A 12585-nucleotide genomic window follows, 5' to 3' on the forward strand; every position below is an offset into this window, starting at 1 on the left:
TTGTTTAAATTGATGAAGAATGAAAAAAGATGAAAATGACTAATATCTGCCCCAACACCTCCACTGCTGACTATGTTTTGACGGAAAACAGAGCTTCCATTCTCTCCATGTGAATGACATGTGTAAAGGGGGCAGGCAGACTGGCTCATTTCAATACACTAACAGCACTAGCAACATGCAGTCTGGGGTTGTCGTATTGAAAAACGGTTAATTCAAGACAGGGCTCTGCAGAACTCTGTTCCCTGGGTTCTATAGGTCCTATCTTGGGATCGCAAGGGGTTCCAGTGATGGACCACCAGCAATCAGTAAGTTATCCTCATGAATAGGGCAGGGATCCCCAACTCCAGTCCTCAAGGCCCACCAACAGGCCATATTTTCAGGATTTCCTTAGTATTGCTCAGGTGATAATTGCATCACCTATACGGGCAATAATTCCATCACCTGTGTAATAGTAAGGAAATCCTGAAAACATGACCTGCTGGTGGGCCTTGAGGACTGGAGTTGGGGAACCCTGGAATAGGGGATAACTTAATACTTTGGGAATAAACCTTCAACATGAACATTATTTTTCCTGCATTTTTCAGAGACCAGTGCAGGATAGCAAAGAGGAGCCGGAGGTCCTGACATGGAGAGGTACAGGAACTTAAGTAAAGTTGCAAGTAAATACTGTGGCAGCATCTGAAATTGAGTTTTTTCTGCCAAGTAATAGGCTTTGACCCACATTCACTGTTGATCAGTCAAGTATGCGAGGTCACAGGTCAGGCTAGTCAGCTATCAGCATGTAAAGGAGGCTGCTAAATAATGCATTGAATGGATATTCATGAAAAACCCTTTTGATACATAGCGGACTGTGAGAAAGGTAAAATTGTAAGAATAAGAAATTAAATAAACTTCAAATGAAAATCACCATTGTTCATTCTGGTGACTGATGCCCTTTAACTCTATATGTTAAGACTTCTAAATTAGCAGTTTTGAATTTGTGGTCATTAGGTCATGATTTCTTTTACCTACCAGATGCTTTGTCCCTGGAAAGTGAAGGGTTATATGAGGAGCAGCTCGCAGCCTAATCAGCCAGCATGTGTAGAACATCTGTTGGGTTTTTTGGTCAGGAGGAGTGCGTGGGCAGACACAGGATTACTTCCTAGCAGGAGAATCTGAACACAAAGCCTGCTGCTCAGAGCCTGCCCTCTGTACCAGCTGCCCTGGGCTCAACAGAGAAAGGAGAATTCTTTGTCACTGCTGGAACCTTCAGCGAGCAGAAGCTTAACCCTCCGTTTGGTAAAATGCAACTGGAAGATGTTCTCATTCATTAAAATAATGTTACTGAAATTGTATAGACCGACTGATGTTGAAGTCCTACAGGTAGTAGATAGGGTTAAATCGCCTTCCCACTGCGATGATTCCAATACATTTCCAATTAAACATGTGAAAGTCGCACTGGAAATGTACAATGACTGGTATTACTGAAAACAGAGTGCCGCCTGTCTGCTGTTTGTACTGTAATACAGGTACCATGAAAAAGATTACATGCAGCATATAGAAATCTTTGTAGATATTCCAACCCCCAAATCTTCAGATCAGCCCAGATTACTCAGCAGTACCTATACTTACCTGCTCATATCACAGGTACAAAGCTGACTAATAAAGGACTACATCAGCATAATGTGAAATGCAAAAGACTCCATCTCTGCACAGGAAACAGATAAAGAAGACTGGTGGCCACGTTCTCCCCTGCAATGAATGGTAAGGGGGTAACCAAGAGCACTTGGGCATGATGGCACCTGGAGAAGGGCCCATGTTAGCACCAGACAGGGGCAGACATCGGTATACACCTGGTATGTATGAAATATAGGATTCTGGTGATTTTCTTTTATTTGTGGGTAGGTCTCTTGTGGCAGATACTCAGGCACAGGTCTGTGGTTCCACAGGTAAAGATATCAGTACATTTACCAAAGTTGTTCCAATAAGTTCTCTCAAACTGAGAGGAATGGAAATGTTCGGTCTGAATGTGGAGCGCTCCTTGTATAGGGACATGTAAGCTCATCATGGGCTGATCCTTCCCAATAATGCACGTGTGACCTGCTGCCACCTGTTGCTTCCTCCATGTGCCTTCTGCGCCCAGCATACCATTCCATGTGATCTTATTTCTGATCATTTCCGTCCCATGTGCACATCATACATGACTATGAGATTATAGGGTACAAAAGACTTGATTGCCAGGTAACAGTGAGCACATATGTGCTAACAATGCAGACGTCAGGTATTGAGTTGAGTTGTAAGGTTTGATTGTGTCTCCCATGTACTGACTCAGAGTTTTCAGCAAAGGCAAACAGAAGAGCTTAGTCACAGAAGTACTGCAGTTTGGGCTAACGTCATAATCATCTTTCACTGTGAAACAATGGGCCTGAAAGAAGCGATAGAAAGAAATGGAAGTGTATACTCTAGCAGCACTGCTAACAAGCTAAGCAGAGCCTCGGGCACCAAGGGTAATTCATATTCTTTTTCCTGCCTTATAGAAATGGTTACTTTTAAGTTTGAAACATTATATTATGAAAAGCTATAATCCTATACACATGGTACATTGCAGGCCGTTCATCAATAGGGCTGTAAATTCAGAATATAAAAACTGAGATTCTCAACTTAAAAGGAAAATGTCAATAGGATCAACCCTTCTAAGCTGTCTATATAGGCATGTAGGTAATAGGAAGCTGAATAACTTGATACCTTGATATCTGCAATATGATGTCTTATTAAGAAAAAAATTGATTTCTCTGAAATATGTAAAATGACATGTTAAAATCTATGGGCATGACATAGATCTCCCTGAGAATCTGCCTCCAGAGCTTACTGTAAATGAAAGGGGGAATTGTGAGAGTGAGACATGTAATAGCAAACAGTCTGCTCTCCTGATCTATATGTCTCAAGCTGGTAATGCCCTTTTTCACTTACAATAAGCTCTGGAGGCAGATTATCAGGGAGATCTATGTACTGCCCATAGATCTTAACAGCTCATTTACATATTAAGAAAAACATGGATTTCTCTGGAATAAAACATATCACAGATATCAAGGTATCATTTTACTCATTAATTTATTTCTATGATCTGCATGCACATATAGATGGCTGACAGATGCCCTTTAACAACTTCAGCGAGTAGCATGCAATCGTTATTGAGAGAAAAAACTGGAGAATGCAAACAGCTGTAACTGGGAATTATTTCTAATAAGATCCTGGGCAGTTGTGAATGCAGATCTGGACTATAGTACAGGTAATGCAGGGTGTAACTTATGAGAAGTAGAAGATAAACTATGTAGCATATTCCCAAAGTTATTCCACTTACATTTTTATGAAAAAGCCAACTGAAATACCATTGAAAGGTGGCTCTACGGGAAAGGACAACTTTTAGACAGTATGTAAAACTGAAAAACAGGACCCACAAAAAATAGGTCCTGTGAGCCTAAACCTAAATACTTTTAATTACATCAGTTCATAGGAAATAAAAAAATGGGGAGTGGGGAGCAATCTGCCCCTTTAATGCTTGCAGTGTATTCCTCTTGTAGGTTATTTAGTCCTGTTGTGTCCCAAAAAAGTGGGTTTGGTTGTGAAAGATATACCTAGGCGCACCAGCAACTGGTAGTGTCGTGGATGATAAGATAATGTTCTTCTGGACCTGCTGTTCCATTGAGAGTCTACACCAGCACTAGGGGAGCTAGTCAACACCTCCTATAGATATGCCGCTGTTGGCACATAAAGAAACCCACCCACTCAAAGTTTTAATGATTCCCTCTTTTGCACATAAGATATTTGATCACTTACAGCGCCTAAGGCCTCATTATGGCTCTGTAAAGTGATAGTGATCCTATTCTAGTGCATCAGCCCTTTACAGTACCTCCTCCATATGGCCACATTCAGAGTTTTTCCCTGTCAGATTACATATGAATCCTACACTAATAAAAAGTGATCTGCTTCATCATGTCATAAATATAGACATATTCTCCATTCAAACATGGTAGAAAGATCTGTTCAAACTGGGTCATGGCTTCCATTTTTACACCTTTGAAGATCCACCATCATTTGTTACGATGCATTTCACTGATGTGCAAATAAAAATTAACAAAAAACACTGCAACATAAAGCAATACATGAAATATATTTATTGTCTCTTTGCTTCCATTGTCTCAGATCTCCCAGTCCCTTTCACAAAATCACTTGTTTTCCCTGCACATACAAATGGGGTTCACCATAACTACACACTAAGTAATACAGAAGCTGCTAGATGTTACAGTCATGGTAGGACAAGTCCTTAATCATGCCATAGGGTCAGGAGGGAAAATAAAGGTGGAAATCACACAAAACACTTGGCAGTGTGTGCACGGGAAAAGAGGAGCATATTTACAACATTATCCCTTGAAGTATTGTAATAGTATGTATATTTATTGCTCTTTATACACAGATATGGACTGAGATCCATAAAAAAGACAAGTTTCTCTGGTAGGACACACGGCATTAGCTAAGCAACAGGCAGTGGAGTAAGGGTTAATGACAGGCAGGTAGGCAGAGATATATGATGTATTTACAAATGCTGAAACAGAATGGTTGCAGACATCATGCAACAATTGGTCGGAGAATGCGCAGCACTGGGAGTGGCTAACAAGACAAAGAATAGTTAGGACATCATTGAAGTGCATCAGCTTCCATGTCGTCTTCCAAAATACTCTTCCCCACCTGGTCCCGCCCCTCTTTCCTCTGCTCAAGGCTTCACATTAAGGGAACAAGCCGATCTTTCATGGTGCCAGTCACGCAAACGGGTGTAACGAGGGCTCTGCAGTTCGGTGATGAACTTTTCCCTGTCTCATGGGAAGTGGGGGAGGATGGGGATATTGAAAATGGAAGGGAAAGATAAATGAAAAGTGAGAAAGAAAAGGAAGATGTAAGAGAGAAGAACAAACAGACAAAAGCAAGTTCAGAGCTCTTCAGAAGGCGCTCAATGGCCTGATTTTAATGAGCCCTTGTAGGGCATGAGAAAAGTGTACTTTACAATTGGCACGCTGCAGCGTCCATCTATTACAGCCCATACGTCATGTGGATGACGGCTGGAGAACGCAGAGTTCTGTCTGCAAGATCCAACCGTGCAGTACAGCAATATACAGGACAGTAGCTCCACTCATCCTACCTGTCCAGGGGAAAAATACTAAATGCCCACTAAATGCTCTCTACATAGCTCCTGCAAGTATAGGTATGCTACCAAGCCAGTGCCCAAATGAGATTGACCAGCAGCCTGAAACAGCCATACTCACACTTTTTCCTCCGTCCCCTAAGAATAAGCTGGGGCTTCCACAACATCCATTTTTTCACTTTTTCCTCCACTCCCTAAAACAGTGCAGGGCTTCTTGAGAAAGACTGAGCCATCCATGGCCTGATGGATTTACTATACTTTATGGAATAATTTGGAACAAATGATATTGGAAATCTAAGGACCAGACTCTGTGGCTCAAAACTGACAAATGTGCGCCCTTTAATACATTTGCTGCATTTCACTCCAGAGTGCTTTGGATGAAACCTATGTCCCCCTGTGCCTCTCTTCACCCATGTGATGGCCTTCCATACACCTCCATTCTGCAGATTAGATTCAGATGAGCTATTAAGAGTCCATGGTTTGCTCACAAGTCAGTGGCCTATTGAGCACTAATGTGAGTGAGGTGACAGGTGTAATGAGCGGGGTTAACTACAGCTGCTGCATTTACTCTGCGCCGTTATTTATAGGATCCAGAGGCTGGTGATCCACTTAAAAAGGAAATGGTTCCCAGTATGTAATTAATACAGCCTAGCAAAACCATAAATTAAAAGTATGTTATATGCGTAAAATAGTAACTAGCAATCTAGGACATCACACATTGATTTGAATTTAAGTAAACCCCTTCTCCTGAATAGTGCAAGCTACAATATTGGAGAGATGGTGGCTAACTGTGGCCTCCACTAGGTCCCACTATTGTCTCAGACTACAATACGAATACTACCTCCAAAAGCGGGGGTGGATACACCACTAATGTAACCTGTGCAGAGGGGCCCAAAGGTACAGGGCCCACATCAACCACCAAACAGAAATGAGCTTCTGTCACGGGCACATTAACAGGTGCGCAAAGGGCCCATGTTCTGTTCCTGCACAGAGGCATTCTTCTATGTCCACCCCTGCTCTAAAGACTATATAATCTGATAAGAGAAATCTCACAAGTCCACATGGAGGTGTATGGGCATCACTAACACCTGTGACAGGCTGCACCAATTTTGGCAGAAGAAGCTTCAATTTTGCAAAGCCCATCAGTTGAAAAATAAACCTTCATTTTTAATGTAAAGAGGCCAATCTAACTAAATGAACTGACTTCCTGAATTATCAACACTATTGTGAGTAGGTAAAAGATACAATGGGGAATGGTCTAGTACATTTAAAGCGCACCTGTCAGCAGGATTGTGCTCACTAAACTACAGGCAGTGTCAGGTGGACAACATTACACTGATTAAAATGATACCTTGGTTGATGAAATCCGTCCTGTGGTTCTTGTGTAATCTTTACTTTCAGTTTGGAGATAATGATATGCTCGTGCTCCGGGGCGGCCTGTAAGGGGCATTCTATCTGGTGCTCTGCTTACATATTCATCTGTATGCTCTTATGACAGTTCACTGTGCCGTCACTGACCTGCCTCCTATTTTACCTAGCTCCGCACTACTAGATGCATTATGTAAAATAGGAGGCCAGTCAGTGAACGATCAGTGAGCTGTCATAAGAGCATACAGATGAATATGTAAGCAGAGCACCAGATAGAGTGCCCCCCCACAAGCCGCCCCAAAGCACGAGCATATCATTATCTCCAAACTGAAAGTAAAGATTACACAAGAACCACAGTTCGGATTTCATCAACCAAGGTATCATTTTAATCAGTGTAACGTCGCCCACCTGACACTGCCTGTAGTTTAGTGAGCACAATCCTGCTGACAGGTGCGCTTTAACCCCTTCAGGACCCAGCCTATTTTGACCCTAAAGACCTTGGCATTTTTGTAAATTCTGACCAGTGTCCCTTTACGAAGTAAAAACTCTGGAACACTTCAACGGATCCTAGCGATTCTGAGATTGTTTTTTCGTGACATATTGGGCTTCATGTTAGTATTAAATTTAGGTCGATAATATTTGCGTTTATTTGTGAAAAAATCAAAAATATGGGAAAAAATTTGAAAATTTTGCAATTTTCAAATTTTGAATTTTTTTTCTACTAAACCAGAGAGTGATGTGACATAAAATAGTTAATAAATAACATTTCCCACATGTCTACTTTACATCAGCACAATTTTGGAAAAAAAAAAAAATGTTGGTAGGAAGTTTGAAGGGTTCAAAGTTCATCAGCAATTTATCTTTTTTCCAGCAAAATTTACAAAACCATTTTTTTAGTGACCACATCACATTTGAAGTCCCTTTGAGGGGTCTTTATGACAGAAAACACCCAAAAGTGACACCATTCCAAAAACTGCACCCATCAAGCTACTCAAAACTACATTCAAGAAGATTATTAACCCTTCAGGTGCATCACAGGAACTAAAGCCACATGGAAGAAAAAAATGAACATTTTTATTTTTCTAACAAAAATTTTCTTTTAGCCTAAATTTTTTAATTTTCACATGGGTAACAGGATAAAATGCATCCTAAAATTTGTTGGTCAATTTCTCCTTAGTACACTGATACCTCATATGTGGTCATAAACCACTGTTTGGGCACACGGCAGGGCTCAGAAGGGAAGGAGCGCCATTTTACTTTTTGAATGGAAAATTAGCTCCAAAAGTCAAATTGCGCTCCTTCTCTTCTGAGCCCTGCCATGTGCCCAAACAGTGGTTTATGACCACATATGAGGTATCAGTGTACTCAGGAGAAATTGACCAATACATTTTAGGATGCATTTTATCCTGTTACCCATGTGAAAATTAAAAAATTTAGGCTAAAAGAAAATTTTTGTGAAAAAAAAAGTACTTTTTTGTTTTCACAGATCATTTTGTGAAGCACCTGGGGGTTCCAAGTGCTCACTATGCATCTAGATAGGTGCCTTGGGGGGTCTAGTTTCCAAAATGGGGTCACTTGTGGGGGAGCTCCACTGTTTAGGCACATTAGGGGCTCTCCAAACGCAACATGGTGTCCGCTAACAATTTGAGCCGATTTTCCATTCAATTTGTTAGCGGACACCATGTCGCGTTTGGAGAGCCGCTGTGTGGCCAAACATTGGAGCTCCCCCACAAGTGACCCCATTTTGGAAACTAGACCCCCCAAGGCACCTATCTAGATGCATAGTGAGCACTTGGAACCCCCAGGTCCTTCACAAATTAATCCGTAAAAATAAAAAGTGTTTTTTTTTCCACTTTTTCATTTTTATGAATCAATTTGTGAAGCACCTGGGGGTTCCAAGTGCTCACTATGCATCTAGATAGGTGCCTTGGGGGGTCTAGTTTCCAAAATGGGGTCACTTGTTGGGGAGCTCCAATGTTTGGGCACACAGGGACTCTCCAAACGCAACATGGTTCCAATTTGTTAGTGGACACCATTGTGTAGTGTATGTCAGGTTGGTGTGCGGTGTGGTATATTGTAGTGTATACACCACACACACACACACACACACACACACACACACACACACACACACACACACTACAACACACACACCAACCTGACAGCCTCCTAAGCTGAGTACGCCCTAGACTGGGATGAGTGGGACGGGCGGGACATTTTGTGTGCTGTGTGCGTGTGTAAAAAAAAAATAAAATAAAAAAAAAAAAATCGAAACTTTATTATAGTGTGAGTGTACGTGTGTGTGTGTGTGTGTGTGTGTGTGTGTGTGTGTGTGTGTGTGTGTGTGTGTGTGTGTGTGTGTGTGTGTGTGTGCTTGGTGTAACCTTCTGCAGTCACGTGTGGGGGCTGTCAGGCGTAGGGGGCTGTCAGGCATACGGGGCTGTCAGGCGTACGGGGAGGGCTGAAGAGATGGAGGAGCCAGCAGCTGCAGCAAGGGGGGTGATCACTGGGGCAGGAGCCGGCAGCAGCAAGGGGGGTGATCACTGGGGCAGGAGCCGGCAGCAGCAAGGGGGGTGATCACTGGGGCAGGAGCCGGCAGCAGCAAGGGGGGTGATTACTGGGGCAGAAAGGGGAGCAGGAGCCAGCAGCAGGGGGGTGATCACTGGGTTTGCAGGGGGGGGGGATGATCACTGGGATGGGGGGGTGCACACTGGGGATGGGGAGTGAACACTGGGGACAGGGGGGGTGATATCACTGGGACTGGGGGATGGTGGGTTTGATCACAGGAGCAGGGCATTTACACTGAGCCTGCTGCTGCTGTGATCACAGTCCACCGGCTGTCAGAAGGAGAGCAGCAGCCGGTGGATGAGGGAGCAGAGGTCGGGGTGCAGGTATGAAAGTGGAGGGGGGGGGGGGGTCGGGGGTGGAGGGGGGGGCAGGGTGGAGTGGAGGGGGGGATCGGGGGGGGAGCGGGGGCAATACTACCTGATGCAGATCAGCGGCGGCAGCAGGCGATCAGCGGCGGCAGAAGCGATCCACGGGGGGGCAGCCGCAGAGGGTCCACGGGGGGGGCAACAGCAGAGGGTCCACAGGGGGCAGCAGCAGAGGGTCCACAACGGCCGGCACCCGATCCATGGACGGGCAGTTGCGGCCATCATTAAAAACTCCCTCCACATCTGATTGGGGCTAGTATCCATGTGACGCTAGCCCCCCAATCAGATCTGGGGGGAGGGGGGGGACAGAGGTGACACTCCCCCCAGCCAATGGCTGATGCTGTAAGCATCAGGCCATGCCCAGATTTAAATATTACACCAATTTTCATTGGTGAAATATTTAATTCATACCGATTGGCAGTTTCATTAAAAGTGAAAATGAAACAGCCAATCGGAGGGGTCCCAGGCACGGGGGGGTTAATCCACCCCCCGGGGGGTCGATTTCAGGATGTCCAGTTGCAGTAGCAACTGTGACACCTGAGCGACCCCGCTCGCAGGCGCTGCATGGGCTCTTTCCCTCCATGTCACAGACGCTGTGACATGGGTCGGGAACGAACTGTTTTCCATGTCACAAACGGTGTGACACGGGTCGGGAAGGGGTTAAGCCTCATACAGATTTTTGTCCTAACCATTATATTTTATAGGCCTTTCAACATGCTCAATTTTTCCTGGAACATCAATTTGCAAATAAAAACAGAGACATGTTCATGTTTGGTCCCATTTCCCAATCAAAATCGGCCATTCGGACCTGTGTTGCAACCTAGAGTTGTCTGCTTTTCACTGTCTTACAGGTAGGATAGAGCTTGGAAATCTTTTATTTTGTATATGCAAAAAAACTGATACTACCATGATAGTAAGAATGGACAAATTTTTTTTTGGATAAAACAGGACAAAAAAAAAAAAAATCTGATTAAAAAATATTGATAAAAATCTGTTCTTGTACATACAAAACATGACATATGAATGAGGCCTAAGTCACAGAGGCACAGACATAAGGTGGGCTCCTTTAATGGAGGAAGCAAGTGGTGCATGCTTACCTCACCCTTTTCATGTGCTCATCATCAGGGTCTTGCACTGCAATCAGTGACAGTAAAGAGAGAAAGTTGGAAGAAAAACAGAAGAAATGAGAGAAAACAGACAAAGAAAGGAAACCAATCTGTAATGAGAAGAAGCAGATACTAGTAGACTGTTTCCATGTACCTAACATGTAGGCACAGATGATTGTAGAAAAGAGTTCTGCTAGACAAAAGTAATAACTGTGATAAATGACAGAGAGGAAACACAGCACTCCCAGTCAGAAGTAGGTGGGTGGATAGGATCACAATCCGTAATACTAAAGTAAGAAGAAAAATCGGCACTCTGAGGTGAGTATGGTGAAAAAACATGAAACTTTTACTAAAGTGGTCCTATTAGATACTGTGTATCATATGTGATGTTTCAGTCAATGGAGACCTTTGTCAAAAATACACGTGTATTAGGCCACAGGGTATGGGAGAAGATATAGAGGAGGCAGCACTGTGTGTATGAGCGACCTCAGTCACTGGAGCATGCTACATGTATAAGCAACGGATACACAGTATCTAATAGGACCACTTTAGTAAAAGTTTCATGTTTTTTCACCATACTCAACTCAAGAGTGCCGGATTTTTCTTACTACTTTAATAACTAATATTCAGACCAAAGGATTTTGGAAATTGCGCTGGTAAATCAGACAAACAGTTTACTCGTGAAATAAAAGGTCAGACCCTTACTAAATTCTTTTAGACGCCATAATCCTGTTTATCACTGTTTTTCTAGTGCTCTTGGTGCGGGCAGCAGTCTACACCACTGTTTTTGGTCTGGGTGCTATGGTCTGCAGGGACAGGTCTACAATACTACTGTAACCATGATTATTTCATGTAGTTTGTTTCATGATGGGAAAAAAATAACATCCTTGTGCTTTCTAAACTTCACATGTGTAAAATCATAGGCCAGAGGTTCAGTACAGCACCTCTCTGTCATAACTGCTAAAAAAAACTACATGCCATTTTTTCCAATAAAATGCTGGACACCGTGATTATGGAGTCCGCTGCGCATAATTTGTGTCCATTATACGACATATCCAGAAGATCATTTTAGTATTTTACTGCCTGGCAATATAGAAAAACAGAAATGTTTAGTGCAAATGTGAACCTAACCGTATCTATATATTGGTAAAGTAAGAAAAGATTGAAGAACATTTATTTCCATGTATAAATATACACTTTCCTGGACAGGGTCATGACATCCAGAATAAAAAGTTTGCTTGTTTCTATGATGATGCATTATTATTTCTACAGCAGTTTCTACCAAATAACTGCATACGTCTATGTTTGTGTGTGTATATAGACTAGCTGTTAGTATGTAAGGTTATGTTTGCATGGTTGTGGTGGGGGTGTATGTTTTCAGTGTAATGTTATATGTTTGTTTGTGAGCATGTATTTTGTGTGTGTGTATTGTGTGTGCATGGTTGTGAACGTGTATGATTGTCTGTGTACAGTACAGACCAAAAGTTTGGACACACCTCATTTAAAGATTTTTCTGTACTTTCATGACTATGAAAATTGTATATTCACACTGAAGGCATCAAAACTATGAATTAACACATGTGGAATTATATACTTAACAAAAAAGTGTGAAACAACTGAAAATATGTCTTATATTCTAGGTTCTTCAAAGTAGCCACCTTTTGCTTTGATGACTGCTGTAGATAGTTTTGTATGTGTGTGTATTGTTGTGTGTGTATGGTTGTTTGTATGGTTGTCTGTGTTTATAGTTTTGCATGTGAGTGTACCGTCGTGTATGTACGTGTATGGTTGTCTGTGTATAGTTGTGTGTGTGCGGTTTTAGGTGTGGTGTTTGTTTTTGTATGGTTGTGTGTGTGTATAGTTTTAAGAGTGGCGTTGTTGGTTTCTGTATGTTTGTGCGTGTTTTGTTGTGTTTGTGTGCACATGTCCAGAAACGTCAAGGTTTTTATTTTTTCAAAAAAATACGATTACACATACAGGATTTAGTAGGAGTAACTTTGGT

The 12585-nt window shown here is 42.5% G+C and overlaps 1 protein-coding gene across 1 annotated transcript in view; it reads right to left on the reverse strand.

Annotated features, from left to right (window-relative positions):
* Positions 1 to 12585, reverse strand: part of PDLIM7 (PDZ and LIM domain 7) — a 125284-nt gene that overhangs the window by 29601 nt on the left and 83098 nt on the right. The window contains exons 11-13 of the mRNA XM_073654660.1: positions 10575 to 10611; positions 4763 to 4847; positions 2247 to 2404 (exon numbers count right to left, since the gene is read on the reverse strand). Coding sequence (XP_073510761.1) covers positions 2247 to 2404; positions 4763 to 4847; positions 10575 to 10611 — 280 coding nt within the window. The remainder of the gene's footprint in view (positions 1 to 2246; positions 2405 to 4762; positions 4848 to 10574; positions 10612 to 12585) is intronic.

Source organism: Phyllobates terribilis, unplaced genomic scaffold (genome assembly GCF_046119375.1).
Source record: "Phyllobates terribilis strain yellow unplaced genomic scaffold, ASM4611937v1 Scaffold_11__3_contigs__length_659146591, whole genome shotgun sequence".
Taxonomy (NCBI): Eukaryota; Metazoa; Chordata; class Amphibia; order Anura; family Dendrobatidae; genus Phyllobates; species Phyllobates terribilis.